General features: G+C 38.0%; 3 protein-coding genes across 5 annotated transcripts; 1 reads left to right on the top strand and 2 right to left on the bottom strand.

The window, feature by feature from the left end:
- On the top strand, nucleotides 1–2,477 carry LOC110732893 (pectinesterase-like). The gene has a single exon (XM_021912881.1). It carries the CDS (start codon nucleotides 287–289, stop codon nucleotides 2,180–2,182), a length of 1,896 nt encoding a protein of 631 aa, XP_021768573.1. The 5' UTR covers nucleotides 1–286; the 3' UTR covers nucleotides 2,183–2,477.
- Nucleotides 2,478–2,913: 436 nt separating this feature from the next.
- On the bottom strand, nucleotides 2,914–17,768 carry LOC110732949. Of its 2 annotated transcripts, XM_021912933.1 has the most exons (5): nucleotides 17,639–17,768; nucleotides 16,702–16,943; nucleotides 5,598–6,442; nucleotides 3,396–3,911; nucleotides 2,914–3,290 (listed from the first exon to the last, which is right to left on the bottom strand). In XM_021912933.1, the coding sequence occupies exons 2-5, from the start codon at nucleotides 16,715–16,717 to the stop codon at nucleotides 3,165–3,167; spliced, it is 1,503 nt and encodes a 500-aa protein (XP_021768625.1). In that variant the 5' UTR covers nucleotides 16,718–16,943; nucleotides 17,639–17,768; the 3' UTR covers nucleotides 2,914–3,164. The 2 variants fall into 2 exon arrangements, with proteins under 2 accessions (XP_021768625.1, XP_021768624.1); XM_021912932.1 differs by lacking the exons at nucleotides 16,702–16,943; nucleotides 17,639–17,768 and having other exon boundaries at nucleotides 5,598–9,220.
- On the bottom strand, nucleotides 17,659–20,692 carry LOC110732950 (two-pore potassium channel 5-like). Of its 2 annotated transcripts, XR_002513526.1 has the most exons (3): nucleotides 19,441–20,692; nucleotides 18,548–18,751; nucleotides 17,659–17,930 (listed from the first exon to the last, which is right to left on the bottom strand). XR_002513526.1 is itself a non-coding variant. In XM_021912934.1 (2 exons), exons 1-2 carry the CDS (start codon nucleotides 20,523–20,525, stop codon nucleotides 18,598–18,600), a joined length of 1,239 nt encoding a protein of 412 aa, XP_021768626.1. In that variant the 5' UTR covers nucleotides 20,526–20,692; the 3' UTR covers nucleotides 18,279–18,597. The 2 variants fall into 2 exon arrangements, 1 of the variants encoding a protein (XP_021768626.1); XM_021912934.1 differs by lacking the exon at nucleotides 17,659–17,930 and having other exon boundaries at nucleotides 18,279–18,751.
- Nucleotides 20,693–22,507: the final 1,815 nt, after the last annotated feature.

Genomic DNA, 22,507 nt, shown 5'->3' with positions numbered 1-22,507 from the left:
ATGAGGAAGAGATAGTGTACCCTGATTCCTAATTATAACAAACTTCTTCGATGTTCATATAATAAAATAGTCTCATTTTACACAATTGCCGCATTGTGGTTTACCAAGAGTAAATATAACAGAGAGACGGAGGGTAGAAATCTCTCTTTTCTCGTCTCTCTTCAATATGAATTGATTTTTTATTTTTTATTTCCCCTAGTTCATAATAATTTCCATCATTTAAACTACAATTGAAAAAAAAAAAAAAATTACGAGGGGAAAGAAACGATAGGGGGAGGGAGGAGCAATGGGAAGTAAAGTAGTGGTATCATTAATATCCATTATTTTGGTGGTTGGTGTTGTCATTGGAGTGGTGGTAGTCGTTCATCACCCAGGGGATAAAGGTGGTAAGGATAATGGTAAGGATGATGAAAACTTGTCTTCCTCAATGAAGACAGTTAATGCCCTATGTGAACCATCTACATTTAAAGATTCATGCATTAAGAGCTTAGGATCAGTAGCACAGAACGAGAGCGCCACTCCTCAAGACTATGTCAAAGCTGGTATCAAAATGGCTTTGGAGGAGATATCAAAGGCCAACAATTTAACTGATACCCTCGTCCCTAAAGCTAATGCAACAAAAAATGTGGAGAGAGCTAATATGGCTATTGAAAGTTGTAAAGACCTATTCAATTTAGCAATTGATCGCTTGGATGGTGCCATTAAACAAGTTCAGGATCCTAAAATGTATAAAGAGAAGGATATAGTTTGGAACGTCCGTTTATGGCTCACTGATGTCGCCACCTTTGCCACTAGTTGTGTAGATGAATTTGATGAGGCTGAGGCTCCCGAGCTTCAAAAAACAATGCAGGATGCTGTTCTCAATGCCACTGAGCTCACTGTAAGCATGCTCGACATCATTACCACTTTTAATGCAGCTCTTGGTGACTTAGCTCTTTCTCTTAATGCTAGCAAGTTGGTTGAGCTGTCAACTATAGCTAATGCTACATCGAACATTGGCACCCCAGTTACTAGTAGTCGTCGTCTCCTTGGCATAGCCATTGATAGAGAGGGCTACCCAACGTGGTTGTCTGCTGATGAACGTAGGCTCTTAGGTGGTAAAGGTGGAAAGAAGAAGATGCATAATAAAAAGGGGGTTGGTAAAGGCAAGAAGAAGGGAAAGGGTAAGAAGGGTTTAGCTGCAGGAGGTGCTGCAGCAGTTACTGCAGGAGGTGCTGCAATTGTACCTGGTATGAAGCCTAATGTTGTGGTTGCTCAGGATGGTAGTGGCCAATTCAAGACCATCACAGATGCTCTCAGGGCCCATCCAGGGAAAAATCTGCAAGGCCGGTATGTTATATATGTAAAGGCTGGTATCTATAGGGAGGATGCCATTGTAGGGAGGGAACACCCTAATGTGCACATGTATGGAGACGGCCCTAAAAAAACAGTGGTGACGGGGGACAAGAGTTTTTCTAAGGGCGTTCAAACTTCAAAGACAGCTCCCTTTAATGTGGAAGGTTTAGGGTTCTTTGCTAAGGACATGGGTTTTCAAAACACTGCTGGTCCCAAGGGGCATCAAGCTGTGGCTTTGAGGGTTAATGCTCTTCAAGCTGTGTTTCACAACTGTTGGTTTGATGGCTTCCAAGACACCTTGTATGTTCAGGGTGGGTCTCAATTCTTCCGTGATTGCCAAATTTCTGGAACAGTAGATTTCATCTTTGGGAACGGTGCTACCTTGATCCAAAATTCTAAGATCCTTGCTAAAAAGTGTGACCCTAACCAAATGAATTTAGTCACAGCTCAAGGTGGTATAGCAGCTAATGAGCCCACTGGGATTGTAATTCAAGGTTGTGAGATCCTTCCTGATAGAGAACTCTTCCCACTCAGGTTCCAGCTCAAAACCTACTTGGGTCGTCCATGGAAGACCTATGCCAAGACTCTGTTCGTTGAGTCTCTAATGGGAGACTTGATCCAGCCTGCGGGGTATGAACCCTGGGCTGGAAATGCAAACATCAACACTGCATTCTATGGTGAGTATGCCAATCGTGGACCGGGTTCTAATACAGCTATGAGGGTCAAATGGAAGAATGTTAGGGTCTTAAACAAGGCTGAGGCCCAACGCTACTCTGCTGGAGTTTTCCTAGGCGGTGCTCCTTGGGTTAAGGCTGTTGCTGTTCCACTCAATCTTGTTGTAGCATAATGTGTCTGGGATGAGAGGTTAATAATTTGCTTTTATTTATATATTTATTCTGACTTGCTGAGCAGAAGCTCCAAGGCTTCAAGCTACAGTTATATCAGTTGTTCTGACGGACTTTCTGGTGTAATTTAACTAACGAATGAATTTATATTGACATCTATATGAGCAATTATATATAATTATATTGTCACAGAATCTTAATCCTGTTATATTATCTGTAACTGAATTATGTTATGCTTGAGTTAGTTATTACTGTAGTTCTATAAATACAGTCTTGTAAGAAGCCCAAAACAGATTTTGTAATAATAACTCTCTACTTCTCTATCTCTTCTATGTCTCTCTCTCTTAATTCTTTCTCTTATCTCTGATCTCTATCCTATCTTCTTCTCTTCCTATCATTCGACTATGTTTTCTAATCAAAAACAGCAGCTCGATTGAGCTCACGGTTACATATATTAAGTATGAGAATTTACTCCGGTAAGATTTAAACTTCTTGAATCTAATTTTTGGAACGGTACATTCAGGGGCATTCTTAACTTGCCTACAATCTACAAACCTTGGCTTCCTGCTCCCAATACAAGAGAACAACATAATGTTTTCTGCTTTTCTCTTATGCTTTATATATTACAAAATTATAGAGGTTGATTTCATGTTGCTTCTCCACATGGTAAACCAGTTAGTAATTTGCTGCAAAATTAGGAAAGAAAAAAAGATAATGTATGAGACCATGAGTATATATTTGAATAAAAGAGCAGATGCTAGATCTCCTTTTAGATTGAAGAAAAGCTCACAGTAGAGAAACAAGTCACATTTCTGTCAATTTTACAATTAAAGGCATGGCCACAGATCACAGTAGATTCATGTGTCAAATGACGGCTATACCCTGCCCTTTATGGACTTAATATATTACCTACGGTATTTTCACTCTACACCCTGCGCTACCATCGCACAAAGCCTTAGAAGCAGATTTCCTAGCTCCTGCTTATCAAGTGATAATGACATCAAAGTCACTGACTGTCCATTCTGCCACCTCCTCTTTGTCACTGACAAAAATTTCAGTACCCATATCAATTGAAGTCCATACTCTTTTAGCTGGAGGTGTACCAGGGTCCTGATATGCATAGAGAATGGCAATTTGTTAGCAACAACCAGAAAAACAAAGAGCAAATTACTGCATACACTAATTAAACACTGCAGTTGAAGAAATCATGATAACCTGGTAGAAGTAGAGCCTACTAGAAAGGCCGCCAACATCCAACACCCAAGTAGTAGGATCGCCAACCCATCCTTGGCCTGGCTTGGTAGGATATCCATATTCAGCCCAAATAGGATGAGGCAGCAACTGGAGTATCTCTTGTGACTGAGGATTGCTGTAAGGGTCACATGAGTCAGATGGTTGCTCAGGGTTCTCAGCATTCCCAGGTCGACAATAGTAATGGTAGGCGCCATAGGGAAAGTGGGTAGTGTCATTCCTGGGAATCTTGGTGTTGTTGGGAGTAAAGTGGTAGGGTGGACAGGACTTGATGCTAGTAGGGCTGCACCACGCGGGGGTTTCAGGGTTAATGATCATCTCACTATATCTAGTAACATCAGTGAGCACATCCCCATTGCATGGTTTTCCGTTGTTTTTCCAGCAGCTTCCGATATCAATCAAGTAGAATTGCCTCTTTGCTCCTCCGCCTTGCTTTATATCCAAATGCATTTTCACTTTAAAGTTTGGGGATACTGGAAGCTGCATGCAGGAAACGTTATATGTATTACTCTTTTAATTGTAGTTAGTGGCCTAGTTATAATGTCAATGATTGTAATTGTGGCACCTAGTATAAGAACCTAATCAACATGCTTTTTATATGTTTAGAATCTATTTACTTACGTTTGAAGGGCATTTAAACGCTTTTTTAAAAAATTATAGTGGAAAAAAAAGCAGTTCTTTTTATTCAATATCTTTATGGGGTCAAGAAGGATTGAAAAGCATTAATCAAAAATTTCTTTTATTAACCTTATTAACAATGAATAAGAAGGAAAGGGTTTCTTTTTTTTCGAAAAAACCATATCAAAATCAAATTAATGGAAATTTAAGAAAAATGCTTCGATCTTTTATTACTATTATTGATTTTGACAATAAGAATATTTCTGCCTATCACAAAATTAACACATGGCCTGGTCAAGGTGGGATCCACGTGAGCAAAATCTACCTAAATAGACTAAAATTTTGTATGTCAAACGTGTATGTCAAAGTAAAACAAAAAAATTTTAATAAAAAAAATTAAACAAAACAAAAATCTAATAACAAAACAAAACATACAAATCATAAAATAGATTTTGAAAGAGGGTGGGGGGTGTTTTAAATCTTATGAGTTATCACTAGTCATAAAAGGAGTATTGACAATTTGACACTTGTAAAATTGGAAGTAAGAAAGCTAAAAGATCTCTCTAAGCACATTGGGACCTAGGTTATATGGATACTTCATCCAAATGTTGTGTTCATGTGGGACGCACGATACGTCTCGGACCTTATCCTACTATTATATTAGTTGTTCAACTTTTTTTTAATAAGAAAATTTAAGTAAAGTATGATATATATATATATAAGGTAATTGTTAAATAATGAGTGCCTTCATAGTATGGTATGATCTAATAAGAGGATAGAGTGCTACATATATGATTAAATTCTTTTTTTTTAAATGTATAATATGAATTTTAACATCCCGTATCCGTAGCCCTTATTTTGAGATAGATGTTTTTTCGTATCCGTGTCAATACCCGTTCTTGTGCAACCTATGTTGGGAGGATAGAGTGATACATATATGATCAAATTCTTTTTTTAAAATGTATGATATGAATTTTAACATCCCGTATTCGTGTCCCTTATTTTAAGATAGACATTTCTTCGTATCCGTGTCAATACCCGTTCTTGTGCAACCTATGCTGGGACTTGGAAGGATTCGAGCTTGTGACTTTAAGATCACAAGATAAATCCCCAAGTTTTGTTTGGTGGGGTATTGACAATAGTGTCAAGACTGTCAACACAGAGAACCATAAAAACAGTAATCAGATTTTTTTTTTTTTTAATATATTACAGTGATCAGAGCTAAGAGTGGAATTAATAGAGGTTGTCAAAATAATCGCCGGCAAAACCAAGAGTCAAGACAGATTTCAAAACCTGGGGAATTTAGCAAAACTTTATTTGGTGGAATCACATGGATCTTGCAAGCCTAGTCAAATTATTGATGTTTCCACAGCACATGTAGGGACGGGATCCAGTTGAATATCACATTTTCATTCTTAATTTTGTACTACTAGAAGATTTTTTTTCTACTGGCCAAAAATTTACTTGTTTTCATAGAGATGGAGTGGAAACCCTGAATTGATGCAGGACCCAAAAATAAATAAATAAATAAATAAATAAAATACTTACAGTTTTGAGCATTCCTCTGGTGTCATAGTGATAACCTCCAGAATATCCTTGAGTTGCATCAGCCCTGAGGTACAGCATAAGCCACGGATACTTTTTGGAAGTTTTAAGCTTATGTTTGAAAGACCAGCTCCCCTGTCCAGGTTGCTTCTTCCAAGTAACTTCATAAAAAGAGACTCCCACGCCCACGTCCACGACATTGCTGATATCGGAATCTAAGTCATAGGTACCCCGGAAGCCACCCGTCATGGTGGCTATATCAGAGTCATTAGCATGAGATGAGGTTGGGTTATGGTGAAAGGAAGGTTGGTCCATGCACCCAGCTCCAAAGCAAGGGAACCTGCCTGGAGGTGTATAAAATGGACCAACCTTTTTCCCATTCTGTGGACATAGACCTGAATTACCGTCAAAGTTGCCATTCTTCAGCATAACCATCCAGAATTGCCACGGGGCTTCGGCCTCGGCTTTAACCTCGCATAAGCTTCCCAAATATAGCTCCTTTTGGGCTGCATACAGATCTGCATTAGTCAGAGCTTCTGCTGTCAACCCTGGAAAAGGCATTCCCACCCCAAGCTTGTTATGTGCTTCTGTCACTTTGTGCTGAATTTCAAAGGACCTATTACTTCCTCCACTTTGGATTTTGTTGCTGATAGAAGCTTTGGGGATGAAATTAAAGCAGTCGGCCGCTCGAGGGCTACCCATGGCAGGGGCTTCATGACCAACTTCATTGCAGAAGTTCCAGGCCTCAAAGGCAACCCTCAGTCCGTCCCTCTTCATTCCTGGATCCCCCACTGCCGATTTTTCCTTTTCAATGTTTCCTGCATTCACACTGCATCTGCAGCTGCAGCCTAACAAAATGGCTGCTACCATCATTACTAACAACACTCTTACCTCTTTACTCATTTCCATCAACAATTAATCTTCCCTTTTTTTCTTCTTTTATCTTTAGTTGACTGATTTGCAACAGCTCACAGTACAACCAACTATTTAAGTAGAAGAATTATTAATTAAGAGAAAGACAAGAACATAGATATATAAAGGAACAACTACTACTACTGCCAACTGGTATTGGTAAAGCACAAAACCCCCTCTTCATAAGGTAAGTACTCACTAGTATTTAAGAGAATATATACGTTCCTTGGCGAGTAGAGTTTTAATTTTATGCTTCAGCTCAGATTGTGAAGGGAGCATTTACTGACAAAGTGACAATTCTTTTTATTTTTGATTTCAGATATTTAGCAGCCCAAGAAAAGAAATTGCTCCATATTTCTAATGTCAATTACATTATCATGCAACTTTAACACTGAATAATTTAGATTTGGAGTATACTGTATATTTAATACTCGTACTTGTATTTCTTTCAAACCTTTTTGTTCTTCCCATTTAGTCTTATTTGATTCATCTTAATTAATAATCAATTATTGTATACATTTATTGTCACCTCATACTTTTACAAAAATGCATAGAATGAGAAGAGTATCTAGAATCAGAAAGTGTGGTAAATGTCTAAAAGCAGGCTAAGAAGCAGAGATTTCGCGGAAAAAGAAGAGAAGGAAAAAGTGCTTATTACTCCTATAATGCATATAATATTTTGTGATCATTATTAAAAATGAGTATACTACAAAAGAAAAAAGGGATGATTGAAGTAAGTTGTAATCTTGCATAATTTTGGATTGGAAGCGAAAAGAAAGGTTTGGAAAAAGTAAGTTTCAAAACATTTACTTCATTTGCGTCTGAGTGTCGTCTTTGTAAGTTGTATCTGATGATTTGGGACTCGTAACGGATGAGGTACTCTCACTAACCTCACTGGTCCCTAACTTTATGCCTTGTATCTTTGCTTTCACTGTTTTTGTAGGTGTTGTTTGTTTGATAAGGAAATTTACTTTCCACGGAAATTAAATACCTAACAAATGTCTTAACTTGTTTGGTTGGGATAAAAGAAGTTGCAAATCATGGAGATTTTGAGTTACCTGGAGGATAGGTAATTAACTTCATGTTTTGTGGGAAGGTCACAATTCCCATGAATTTGCAATTCCCTCATTTACACTTTTTATTGTAAACCAAACAACTCATCCATTTGCAAATTCCCATAATTTTCCAATTCCTCCATTTAAACTTTCTTCATAATTACTACTATTCCAGAACTCTCCTTTCTGCCATTTATTATACTTCCTCCGTTCTTTTTTTATTGCACGGGATTTCAGGCTTGTCAATGCATTGTTTTACTTATTAACACCTTCAATTATACTTTTATAAAAATTATAAAAAATTGATATTTGAAAAGAAGCTTTCGAGACGAATAACTAGATCACACATGACTATATTTTTCCGAATGGATAAATTACAAATGATGGTCAAAGAATATTAAGTGAATAGTGTAAAAGTCCTAATGGTGCAATAAAATAAAAACGGAGGAAGTAATATAAATAGAGTATACAAACCGATTCAATGGTTCAACCATTTGCTTACATTTTTTACTGAGTTGATCATCTAATATGGTATTAGAACCAACATAAACAAATACCACGGCTTCGAATCTCCTCCACACGTCGGATATGATGGGGCCCAAGCTGCGTCCACATTTCTAGCTTAATAGGCTCTAATGTGAAAAGGCGCAATAGCGTATACGCATCTAGTTGAGTTGTCCTCTAACAATTTACTATTGTACAGAGTATATATTTTCTCTCTTTTGTTTTTGAAGACCCCTTTTTTAAAAAAATAAAAAAGCTACACTTTTACCGGCATATAATTTTAGGTCAATTAATTAACTTTATGATACAAATAAGTGAGGGTAGTTGAGGTGTTACAAAACAATTAGAAAAGATAGGGATTTGAAAGGGTTTCTCCCTTTAGAGGGTTTTTCTAACCTCTATTGTTAGATTTTTGGAAAATTTGCCAAGAATAATATCACCTTTCATCGGTATTCCAATAATAGAACCACCTTTAAATTATCTCAAAATAACACGATCTTTGACACACATCTTCTATAAATAGAACGTGACCTGTTGGTAACCTGTTTAATAGGTTACTTGTGACATGTGTCACAATGTGATTAGTCTTTTTTTTTTATATCAATTTTCCATTTTTTAAAATAGCCCCCCTAATCGGAAACCACCAGCGTGGGGCCCCCTCTTTTCCCCCGTCTCGTCCTCATCCGCGTTTACGGCCCCCTCCCCTCTCCATCCTCGATTCCGGTCTCCCTACCCCGTCCCCGATTCTGGACCCCCTCCCTTCCCTACCCAGATTTCGACACCCCCCCTCCCCTTCACGCAAGCTTTCTCTTTCTATTTCGGTTGGTAGGGGATAAGGTTTCGATCTCTCTTTCTTTTTCGGCAGGTGGTTGAAAAGGTTTTAATCTCTCTCAATTTTCCAGTAAGTGAGGGAAATTGGTTTGGGAGGCGATTTCGAGGGCAGAGTGGTTGTTTTAAGGCGGTTTCAAGGGTAGGGCGATGATTTTGAGATAGTTTTAAGGGCGAGGCGGTGGCTTTGAGGCGATTTCGAGGGTGTGGGTGGGGATACGTGGCTGTTCGAGTGTGGGGATGGGAGGGAGGGCAGTTTCGAGGGTGAGGCTGTGGAGGGGGGGTTGTTCTCGGTGAGTGGTAGGCTAACAGGGGAGGGGGAGGGGGAGGGGGAAAGGGGGGTGGAGGTGGAGGTGGAGGGGGGCTACTAAACAGGAAGATGGTTTTTTATTTATTTAAATTTAAGGTTTTTCTATTTAAAAAATTAACAAATTACAACGCGACACGTGTCCAATGTAACCTATTAAATAGGTTACCGGTTTTTTGTTCTATTTATAGAAGATGTATGTCAAAGGTCGTGTTATTTTGAAATAATCCAAAGGTGGTTCTATTATTGGAAGACCGGTGAAAGGTGGTATTATTCTTGGCAAATTTTCATATATATATATATATATATATATATATATATATATATATATATATATTTTTTTTTTTTTTTTTAAGGTTTTCCTCTACTATCCTGGCCTCCTTCTCTCTCTTTCTTTTTCATCTCTTTTTTTCTTGTCTCTTTTGTGAATCTTTGTAGATGTTTTTACTGATGATAAGCCTCAAAAAACTTCTTAGGAATTTACACTTTTCACAAATTATAAGAATTTACTTACCTTTGTTAAATATATATATATATATATATATATATATATATATATATATATATAAATTTACTTACCTAATCTCCTTATGTGAGTAGTAATTCCTACTGCTAATCAAAAAAAAATAGTAGTAATTCCTACTCCCTCCGTTTCGCATTAGTTGCAACACTTTCTATTTTTAGCTGTTTTACTTTAGTTGCAACACTATTATATTTGGAAAGATTTCACCATTATAATTTATATTTCCTACAAACCCCACTTTCACAACTACTTTATTAATTCTCTTTCTTACCAACCCCACCCACACTACTTTTTTTTTTATTATTATTTCTAGGGACTTGTTATTCGTCGCCCGCAAATCTCTACATAAAGCCCACATTTTATAATTTTTTGACAAATTTGCCCTTTTTATAATTTTAACCGAAGATAAATTTTTCGCACTAAAAAAATGTGGAGCAGCACCGGATCGCCGAGGATCACCGGAGAATCGCCGTCGTCATCGGAAAACGAGGTTCGTAACGCATCGTAAGGACGAAATGGTGGCTGGCGCCTAGCCAAAAGGCCATGCCGTGGTTGTGGCGCCTAGCCAGGACGCCGCCACCGTGGTAACGGCGCCTGGTGGAGAAGCCTCGACCATGGTAGTGGCGCGTGGCCAGGACGCCGGAGCCACGGCCAGGGCGCCTGGCCAGGACGCCGCCACCATGGCGGCGGCGTCCTGACCAGGCGCCCCGGCCGTGGCTCCGGCGTCCTGACCAGGCGCCCTAGCCGTGGCTCCGGCGTCCTGGCCAGGCGCCACTAGGGGAATATATATATTTTTTTTTTTTATTTTTATTTTTTAATTTAATCCCCTTTTTTTTTTTTGTTTTTTTTGGTTTTGTTTTTGTTTTATTTTTTATTTGTTTGTTTGTTTTTATTTTTGTTTGTTTTTCTTTTTTTTTTTTTTTTTTTTTTTTTTAATTTGTTTGTTTATTTATGTTTGATAAATTTGAAATGAAATGTGTGTTATTATTTTGTTTTTTAAATGTATTATGCGTTAAATATAAAAATGATATTTAGAAATTTAAAATTTAGAAATTGCGTTTGTGATAATTTTGTGTTAAGTGTATTAATTTAATCTTAATGTAATTATATTTATACGTTATATGTTATTGTTACAGGATTATGGTGGAGACGGAAATGATTACAGTGGGATTTTTGTACATGATGGCCTGTTCGAAGATGCTCAACAAGCGATTGATTGGGCAAAACAGGTTGCAATTAGATCAGGCTTTTGTTTAGTAGTAGCAACTCATAAATCTCAACGGGATGGTAGAATGGATCGCATTTTGAGATGCGACCGTTATCGCAAAAGAGAAGAACGAGATTTCAGTAAAGCGATTCGGTTTGACTCAAAGCGGAAAGGTTGTGGGTGTCAGTTCCGAGTTAAGGTTCGACAACATCAAAGGCGTGACGGTTGGGAAGTGAAGGGTTACGGCAAATGGGGATATCACAACCATGAGCTGATAGCATACAAAGTGGGGCATCGGCAGTTAAGCGGCCTAAGTCCAGCTGCGAAACTAGTTGTAAAAGAAATGAGTGATGCTCAAGTGAAGCTCGCTAAAATATTAGCGTCTGTGTTAGAGAAATTCCCCGAAGACCAGCCAAACCGAAGACACATCTACAACGTCAGACAGAAATTGAGGTTTGAACGGTCAGAGGGAAGGAACCCTATACAGCAGCTTCTGCACCAGGCACAAGCACGTGGTTACCTTTACTGGTTTGAATCTGACGAAGACACATCGGAGGTAACTCATTTGTTCCTTGTCCATCCTGATTGTGCTGATATGATTTCGTCTTGGCCATCTGTGATTTTGATCGATTCAACGTACAAGACAAACAAGTACAAGTTCCCACTGGTTGAGATGGTTGGGATGGCTCCAACGAACCAGAACTTTCTGATTGGTTATGCAGTCATGAAGGATGAGACGGCTGCGAGTTACCGTTGGGTGTTGGAAAAGTTGAGAAACTACATCGGCCCAAATGTACAGCCATCGGCCATCGTAAGTGATTGTGAGGGAGGTCTTTTTGCCCCTATAGCGGAGCTGTTTCCGGAGTCGAGCCATTTACTGTGCACATGGCACATCAACAACTGCGTGAAAGTCAAAGCCTACAATCTTTTCAACAAGAATTTAGTAACAGCAGAGACATTGGTAAATGGTAAGTGGCGGAAGATCATGCAAGCTACCACAGAGGCAGAGTACGATCGAGCCTTGGAAAACTTCAAGGATGCGTACAAGTGGTGCCCGCCAATCGTAGACTATGTGATGCACCAGTGGGTACCTCAGAGGGAAAAGTTTGTCAAATATTGGACGAACCAAGTTCTTCATTTTGGGAACACTACGACATGCAGAGTCGAGAGCGCTCATAGAGCTTTGAAGGACTGGATTGATTCTTCCACGGCTGCTCTGGATACACTGTTCGAGAGAATAAACAAGGCTATTGATACTCAGAGGAACGGCATCAGAACTATCTCGAGGTCGTGGCCGTGGCCGTGGCCGTGGTCGTACATCCTCATCAAGTGGCAGCCAATCATCGTCGTCGGTGAATATGCCCGGCACCGGTAAGACATTCGACTTCAATTTCTTTTGTTGACTGTTTGATTAGTTTACTGTTGACTTGTTTATTGTGTTTATTGATGTGTGTAACAGGGAGAATGGACATTGAACATTTTCCATATAAGGACAGGATCCCTAATATCATGATGCCATTCTTGGACGGGTGGAATGATGTCATTGCAGATGGTAACTGCGGATTTCGGGTTGTGGCGGATGTGTTTCAAATGGGTGAAGACAACTACGGTTTAGTGCGGCAGTTGATGTACAGTGAAATCGCATCAAACCGAGATGTGTATGGCCATGTGTACGGCGAGGACTTGGATAGGTCTCTGCAGCGTATCCGGTGGGGAGGGGGACCTTGCGATCAAAATCATTGGTTCGATGCGCCACTTGATCTCTTTGCCGTTGCAAACATCTACAAGTGTGCAGTCATGCATTTCGGCCTTGGTTTACATAGTCGAGCCTATTATCCATGTACAACGGTTCTGCCCTGGTGTTCGCGCGAGACCGTCACCAGACCGGTAAGGGACGTTGCTATTGGATTTCTTGGGCCGTCATACAGACATTTTATCCGATTAGACATGTCACCCGATTTTCCGGTCCCACATATCATACCGAAGTGGTATGAAATTCGTAGAGCAAGCGTGGAGGGTTGGGATGCTTTGTACCATGCTCGCGTGCAACAGTGGAACAATTTAATTGCCATGTAGTTTTTGTTGATGTACACCTACCTTTTACTATGAGGCCTTGTATTGTCAATACTATGTCATTTCTATGTGTTCATTTTTAAAAGATAATATTGAATTTTAAAAACTAAGAACAATAATTTCAAATATTACAAACTAAAAAGATAATGTCTAATTTCAAATATCAGTAATCCCTCTGTGACGCCCACTGCCACTGCTCAAGGGTCCGTTCCAGATCGTCAATAACAGCTCTGCCTGATGCACTCGTCATGCAGTCCCTTTCCTCAAAAAGTCGGTGTCCCAACTGCATAATCTTGCCCATCCACTACACAAAACAAAAAACATGAAACGACGTATTATACATATATATATTAAAATAAGAGAACAACAAATAAAAGATGAGACGTACCGCATAAGAGGCAGTGGCAGGTGGCACATCGTCATCATCTGCGTCGTCGATGTCTTTGATCAACCTCGGGTGCGAGTGCCGGATGTACCATTCCATGTAGTGCTGGTCACACATGGCAGTCACCCCACATAAAAAATAAAAATATAAACAACACAATATAAATAAAAACATAAAAAATATAAATATAAACATAAAAAAATATAAATATGAACAAAACAATATACCAAAAACAAAATATATAACCAAAAACAAAAAATATAAACAACAAACTAAAAAATGAAAAACATAAACAAAAACAAAAAATCAAAAATGCAAAGAAAAAACCAAAAACAAAAAACTAACAAAACTTAAAAAATTTAAAATTGCAAAAACTTAAAAAAAGAAGAACATCAAAATTTTAAAGAAAATTTATAAAAAAAAAAGGGAACTTATAATTTTTTTACATACAAAAATATAATTCAAAAAAAAAAAATACATAGGAACATAAAATTAAAAATTAAAACCAGAAACAATTTTTTTTAAAAAAAAAAATAGAACATAAAATTAAAACAAATAAAAAAACAAAATTTAAAAAAAAAAAGATAAAAAAAAAAGGGAACATACAATTTAAAAAAAAGAAAAACAAATTTTTATAAAAAAAAAAAAAATTCGAAAATAAAATTTAAAATTAAAAAAAAACAAAAAAAAAATTTTAAAAAAAAAAAGAGAAGGAGGCGCCTAGGCAAGACGCCCGTACGGTGGTGGCGGCGCCTAGCCCAGACGCCACTACCACGGCTGTGGCGCCTAGCCTATGCGCCGCCGCCGTGGTAGTGGCGTCTGGGCTAGGCGCCGCCACCACCGTATGGGCGTCTTGCCTAGGCGTTTCCTCCGTGGTGGTGGCGTCTCGCCTTGGCGCCCCACCGTCGCTGGAGGTTTTTTTTTTAAAAAAAAAAATTACAAAAATTTAAAAAATTAACTTCTGGCCGGCAAACCGCCTTCCGCCCACCGCCGGTGCCGCCACTTCCTTGCCGGGCCGCCTCGACATAGCTCTGGAAATAATTTAGAGAGAGAAAGTGGAAGTAGAGAGTAGAGAGAGAAATTGTGTTTTTTAGTTTGAGGGCAAAAGTGTCATTTCACTCTTATTTTGTGGGCTTTATGTAGGAATTTGCGGGCGATGTTTAACAGTTCGCTATTTCTATCTCTATTAACAATACTTTATACGTAGTATATACTAGACCTGGCAATCCTGACCCATACCAAATGACCACCTGACCCGAATGACCCGACCCATGACCCGAAATTGACCCAAAAACATTGACCCAAAAATGACCCGAAACCCGAAATTGACTCGACCCAAAAATGACCCGAAAATGGAGTTGACCCGATCCTAACCCGACACCTGAACTGACCCGACTGAAAATTGACCCGAATTGTTTGACCCGAACAGATCCGATACCCGAAATTGACCCGAACGAACCCGATACCCGAAATGTCCTGAACTAAAATTACCTTATAATTGAACTTAAAATGACTTGTACACTTAAATTGTTCATCTTTAATCATAGATAAGCTCATAAACTAAATTGGTAGTGTTGTTATAACAATAACAAAATATATACATCGTATAAAATTATTGATTTGAGCTTGATTCACAAATGAAACAACCCGAACATGACCTTGAACAGATTTTGATCTGACCCGAATATGACCCGAACATACTTGACTCGAAATTGACCCGACCCGAACATACCCGACCCGAAATTGACCCGACCCGATTCCTGACCCGAAGTTGACCCGAAACCCGAACATACCTGACCAACCCATACCCGACCCGAATGTTAGTTGACCCGAAATGACCCGACCCGAATGACCCATTTGCCAGGTCTAGTATAGACTACCTCCGTTAAACATTATGTGCAAATTTGGGGAATTATTTGAGATAGATAAAAAATTATAAAGTTGCACAGAATATTTAACGGAGGTAGTAATAAGGCTACAAGTCTAATCTTTAATTTTCTTAAACTATGAGTCAAGCCTAGTATTGCAACTAATGTGAAACGGAGGAAGTATATGAAGTTACTTCCCTTGAAATTAACCAAATAATTTTAGGAAATTCCCAAAACTTTGCCATTCATGGAATTTTCTTATTCCCATGTGGACCAAACTACACCTCAATTCCTTAAACTCCTATCATCCTATGTCAACCAGCTCACAAGTTGCAAAATCCCTATTGTATTTTTTAGTAGGCTGTAGGGTAAAAATTGGTGATCGTCTAAAGCTTCACAGCTCTGCTTCTGACACTTATTTATAACCAGCTCTGCTTCTTAGCCTCTCAGGGCGCCGCTCCCTTAAATGCAGTAAAAGGATTTTGGCTGCACTACTACTTTTAACACTGTCGCTTCACATTGTGTATCAGTTGCACTTCTATTCAAAAGAATCAGCTTGGATTAAGCAAGGGTACACATAAGCTTTCAAAGCTTCACGTGTGGAGTTACAGGAAAAGGAAGGTAAGATCTTCACTGACTCAGGTGGTTAACAAACAAACACACCATCTCCTACCAAATCGTAAGATCTTCACTGACTCAGGTGGTTATCAAACAAACACGTCATTTCCATATTCATCTCCATACCAAATCTATGTTTGGTACAAGTTTTTCGTCCTGCAAGTCCATTAGCTCGTACTTCCACATACAGTCATACAAATCAATGCTCTTAACAAAACTAATTTATCACAATTACCCAAGGGTCAAGGGAGATGAAGAATAGTAAAGAGTGTGGCTCATCTTTCAGAAATAGCACATGATAACTACTACGGAGTGCATAGTAATATCCAACCCATCAATATGCTCAAAGCATTTCAGTCATTCAGATTTTACATTGGTACCCTCAAGTCAATTACCCTAAAAGCAATCGTTAGTGTTCGTATTCTTTTCTAGTATTAAACCGTTTTAAAAAACCAAAACGCATACATACATATACACATGCTGCCAAACACATTTGCTTCTAGCCTACTCCCTACAACCCAAATTAGTTTATATCTTAAGGCTATATTTTTATTCAACTTATGGATTTTGTAAGACCTTATTTTTACTACATCAAGACTTATACTTCATATAAGTTCATAACTTTTATTGCCTAAAATAATCCAAATAAGTTGACAAAATGGGACCAAGAATGGACCAATATAGTACCAAAAAAACATAAAAGACCTCTACAAAAGCAAGTGATTTTTATTTTTCAATCTTCTCCTCATCAATTAATATAAGGTACTGAACAAATATAACTATTAATTACAAAGGAGTAACAAAATGAGAGAGAGAGAGAGGAATACCTTCAGCATATGGCATGCTATTAGACAGGTAGACAATAAACCAAATAACATGAGGATGGCCATGGTAGACAATAAACCAAATAACATGAGGATGGCCAAGGTTCTCAGAAAAAATTAGGTGTGTGAGGTCCTGTTATTTGAGTTTACATGACTCGAAGGATCTATGAACTTCAGATCACCCTCTTTCTAGCTTACCGCCAGAGCCACCTGGACCATAATTGATTCTGGATTGCCTTTCAGATCTTGCAAGAAAAAAAATAAGGGTAACCAAGATTTTGGAAGAACACAAGAACAACAATTCACAGTTGCATCCATTTAACTAAAATGGTCAATATCCCACATATTGCTGGTACATATGCATGGCAATAATGCTGTAATTCTAGCTTTGCACTAATTTACAGAAGGTAGCAACCATATACACAATTATACACAAACATCCGCAATGGTTATCATTTAGTCTCACTTCAAATAATCCTAACTAGTAAAATATAATTATACATAAATATCCCTTGAACATAATGCAGATATCAAGTTTCCAAACAATTTCATAAAAATCAGATTTTGTACAAGGTAGATGTGAGAATAGTAGAGTCTCAACACCTAAATAACAAAATTAAGAATGGTGTTCCTATAGCTTTGAATCTTTGATTGCCTTCCCATCCTAAAATTGTGAGGATCAAGCACCCTAAAAAAATTGCAGATCCTCTCCCTAACTAGTAATATATAATTAACCCATGCTATATCTCTTGTGCCTAACACATATTCTAGTTTCCTTTATATGCAAGTTGAAAATGAAATACCCCCACTATTTTGGCTCATATTCAAGATATCTTATATTAAGATAAACCAAATGCTACAATTCCTATCACCATCTAAAACCATTTTGAGATATAATGTACTTCATGTCGCTTAATGAAGGACTAAATAAAGAACCAACCTGGCAAGGATTTATGAGCATTGGCCATCATAGGCTCATAGATATCTCCTTTAGTCTTCAGAATTATAATATTCCTATGATTCCCGTGATGAACATGACTTCCTTTATTCATAGGATTTCTTCTGCAACAGGTGAATTGGAGTAGCTCCCAATAACATTTGTAAGGGGGAACAGATTTAATCCATCTAAAGACTTCTAGGACATGTATTATAATCAGACTTGAGGTGGGAATAGTGTCCACACTCCAACAATTAAATATCTACAGCTAATGCTGAAGAGTGAAGCAATTATACTGCAAAGAAAGGAGAAAATATCAGCATCAAACTATTATAGCAAATTGAGGAAACTTAACCATAGACCAAACTGAAGTCAAGTACGCAAATAAAATTATTAAGAAGGAAAGCAAGTTTAACACAGACAGTAAGGAATTAAAATAGATTTTTTTTCACAGAAAATAGCCAAAGTTATTCACTAGACTTGATAACTTACAGTGAACCAAGTATTAAGTAATCTGTGTACCAAATTTAAGGAGAGCTTCAGGCTTATAATTAAACAAAACATATATACACCATTTTACATTGATTTCATCAAGATTAGTTACATTAATAAAGAAATTGTGTCACAATTGTACACAGGAAAGTAGGAAACCATGCAATAATTTCAAGAGTTTGCACATTTTCATGTGATCTCAATGTTGCCTAGTGATTATTGACAATGATGTACTAGGTAACCTGTTTAGAATATACAATATTTAGTATTTCTACATTGTTCTGGACACAATATACAAGTCTACAGGACAGAGATTTCTATAAATGAGGATAATCAGTAAGTCCCCTGTATATATGCATAATTCCAGAGATACCATTAAAAAATAAAACCATGAATTTATAGGATGCAAATGTTGCTTACACCCTCATAACAACCCTCTTGCAATGCTTTTCAGGCCAAACCTTCTGCTTTCACGAAAAAGGGCGACTTTGCAATAGATCAGGCAGCGTAATCCTTCCCATGTTGTTGGAATCAAGCTTTTCAAACTGATGGCAAATCTGTGATATGTCCTGCTCTACAATCTTTCCCATCTCTTTAAGCTTGAAGATAACATATTCTGATTTGCTGCGCGTAAAGGTAATTATGGGGGATCAGTGGTTCTTCTCAACTTCAGATTGCCAGATACATGCATAGTATAATTAATAGATAATTTTGATGACACACATTGGAAAATCCAAATTTAGTTACTTGTAGACCATAAACATAGCTCCCAAAGACTGTATAGATATAGGCCAAATAGCTAAACCCAGTAAACAAACCATGAGCTTTTGTGAAGCACAATACACTACACTACGTAAAAAGTCCATCAACAGTCATGGACTCAAGGATGCCCAAGGATTGAGTAATAATGATGATTGAGCTTAATAGCTTTTACACATTTGTAAAATGGAAAATTTGTATGGCAAATTGGCCACTTAGATTATGGATGATGACTGCCCAATTATCAACTGAGGTCTAAATACTACTCGTAATATAGTGATAAATCAGGTTTATTTAGACTCCTGAGCAAGGACCTCATCACTTCACACGAGTATGTGTTGTCTTGCTTACATGGGTTCTATTCATGACATGATAAAGAGGTGTTAAAGTGCTCTGCTACTGTTTTTTTCTGGTTCCTGATTTTACCACTCAGTGAACAATTCTGCTATAATACAATATACATCTATTAATTATTATATTGTAAAGATTAGAGAAATATACTACTTGTATACAGTTTTAGAAAAAAAAAAAAAAAAAAAAGGAGATGGTCATACTTGATGAAATCGTTATTATTGATGTTGGCAGCAAAGAGGTCAAGAGGAGTAATGTCCCTTTGGAGAACCCACTTGGCAATGGTACGTTGACGCTTGTGAATGCGAGCCTCAACAAGGAAGAGAAAGGAGCGGGCGACAGCCAAAGTGGAAAAGAGGAGCCAAACAGAAGCGAAAAGGCGGCCGGAGAGGGTGATGAAGGCTTTATCGCCGTAGCCAACGGTAGTAACGGAAAGGGCAGATAGATAAAGGGAGTCAACCAAAGACAATTGCTCAACAAAATACAAGAAGAGAGTTCCAACACCGATGCATAGGATAAGGACCAGCAGTGCTAGACCAACTTTGAGACGGATTCTCATGCGACCTTTCTGAACATCTACAAGCCTGAGGGTGAGAAAGCGGAGGAAAGGGGGATTGCGATTATGACTCAGATTCGGATTATTAACATTATTAGTCTGATGATGAAGTATATCAGAGAGGATATTCTGCTCCTGGAGATCAAGCACATAATTGAGTACTCCAGAAAGGAGAATGTCGATGAAACCAAAGCCAACAAGTACAAAGAGACAGGAAAACAGTTTGGTAAAAGGAGTGAGAGGAGTAATATCACCGTAGCCGATGGTACACATTGTGACGATGCAGAAGTAGAGAGCATCAACAATTGGATGAGTCTCTACACCTCCTTCTCCACTTGAAAATTGATCCTTGTTGAGTTGATACACCAAAACACCCATGACTAAGTATACTATCAGTAGTATACCTGCTTGTCTCACCATCACCGTCCTCGTACCCGAGGAATCTTCATCATCTTCATCTTCGTCTTCCTCCTCCTCGACTTCAGCTTTACCACCAACATCACCGCCACCGCCAGTTGCTGTGTATTTCGCTTGAAGCTCACGAACCACGGCGGCCATATCCTTTGCTGGGGCTGTTTTACATCTATGGAGTGACTTCGCCATGGGTCTTTTTATTTCCTGAAATTGCAATTCATCGTCAGGATTAGGATCATGAAGATGACAATCGGAGTGGGTGGATCTGGATAGTAGTAGTCTCGATTCCTCCGCACCCCAATCTCCCTCCTCATCCATCTCCACCAATGGACTTTTTTTTCTTTTTTTTTTTTCTTCCTTTTACATTATTAACACACAGCCATTTTCACGGCTGACGGCTCCTCTCATCACAACCTTTCACAGTCACCCTCGGCTACACTCATTCTTCATTATTGGCCTCACTTGGTCCTGCTGTCTCTCATAAAAAAGAGTGAAGTATTTTTATTTAATTTAGGAAAATTTGTCAATTACAATCATTTCAAATTTGGCTAATAATTTATTGGCCATGTTTGGTTATTAGCGTTTTGAGCCAAAAAAAAAAAAGAGCTTATTCAGCACAATTAGGGGGTTTGACCAAACCAATCATCTAAGGGTGAGTTTATACCCAGACTCAGACTCAGACTTCATACTCTGCCACATCAGCTTTCCATTAATTTTAAAATACTTTTATATTATTCAGATTCATACAAAACTTTCTCCAAATTTACACATTATCCCAAGACTCACTCCAAACTTATTTAATCCTTTTCAAAATGTTTTTATTTTTTTGTAAAATATCTTTTTTTTTATTTTTTTAAAAATTATTGTAAACTTTTGGTTGGTGAGGTGGCTAATTTTCATTGGCTTTGCAAAGTCTTGACACGGGTTTGGATTTTCCAAACTCCATGTAAGACTCACATGAGTCTTTGATGAGTTTATTGCAAGAATATTGAGTAAGACTGATGTTGAGACTTTACTCAAGACTTGCAATAAACTTACCCTAATTGAGGTGTTTGGTAAGCATCAGATTACATTAGCTTATTGATATGAATTAGCTTATTTTGAAAACGCTCCAAATATCAGTTGCATAATTACACAAATGCCCAAATATCACAGCAACAAATCACCCTTCTCTCCAGAAATTAATAAACAAAATTTAAGTGAATTGCTATTTGCCACAATGAAATTACTCAAGCTACAGTATTATAAGACTTTCATGCCCCTTATAATTTTAAAAATTACATAACAATCCAACCATTATTATCTACTAACTTTGTCTTAGCTCCACCTTCACCATTAGCTCCACCACCCATACCACCACTCACCTTGACTGTTCCACCACCACAACTCCACCTTGACCGGTCCACCACAAACCCACCTTGACTGGTCCATCACGACTCTACCTTGACCATCAGACACCACTACTCCACCTTGAATGGTCCACCACCCACGACATATAAAATGAGTTAATGAAGGTTGGCGTTCATATTGGAGGCACTTGGTGCGTGGGGACGACGAACCGTCGACACCGTCGAGTCAGATATATGTCGGACTTAATTTTCAATATCCGTTATACCCGGTCGCATGTTATATGCGACTATATCACGGTGTAGTCACATGATATATGCGACTATACCACGGTGTAGTCGCATATTGGTGTAGTCGCATATAGCATGCGACTATACCATGGCATAGTCGCACGTTATATGCTAGGCCTGTTCACGGATCGGATATCCGAATACTCGGATATCATAAATTGATATCCAAATCCAATTTGAAAATTTCGGATATCCAAAATTTTCGGATCGGATGCTTTGGATATCCATTATCCAATATTAAGTAAAATTGTTATGAGTAGTTTCTAAATTTCACTAATTTTACCGATTTTTTATTGCTAAGTTGTACAACATATTTTAATAAAATAGTAGTCCTTTTGCAATAAAATTATCATCAAATATATTAAGAATATTATAATAAGTTAATAATACAAGGTTAGTTTTATATGAACATATTAAAATTTTTATATATCTTTCACTATTTTAGGCTTTATATTTCGGATATTGGATATCCGAAATTTTGAAAATTAATATCCAAATCCGCATTTGATATCCGCTTTTTCGGATTGGATATCCGATCCGAAATGAAAACTCGGATCGGATATCCAAGAATTTAGATCGGTAGCAGATCGGATTACCGGATTCTCGGATAGTTTTGTTTAGGCCTACTATATGCGACTACACCGTGGTAGAGTCGCGTGCTAT

The sequence above is a fragment of the Chenopodium quinoa genome, unplaced genomic scaffold (genome assembly GCF_001683475.1).
Source record: "Chenopodium quinoa cultivar QQ74 unplaced genomic scaffold, ASM168347v1, whole genome shotgun sequence".
NCBI classification, from domain to species: Eukaryota; Viridiplantae; Streptophyta; class Magnoliopsida; order Caryophyllales; family Amaranthaceae; genus Chenopodium; species Chenopodium quinoa.
The sequence above is the reverse complement of the archived record's forward strand: the minus strand, read 5'-3'. Positions and strand labels throughout refer to the sequence as shown.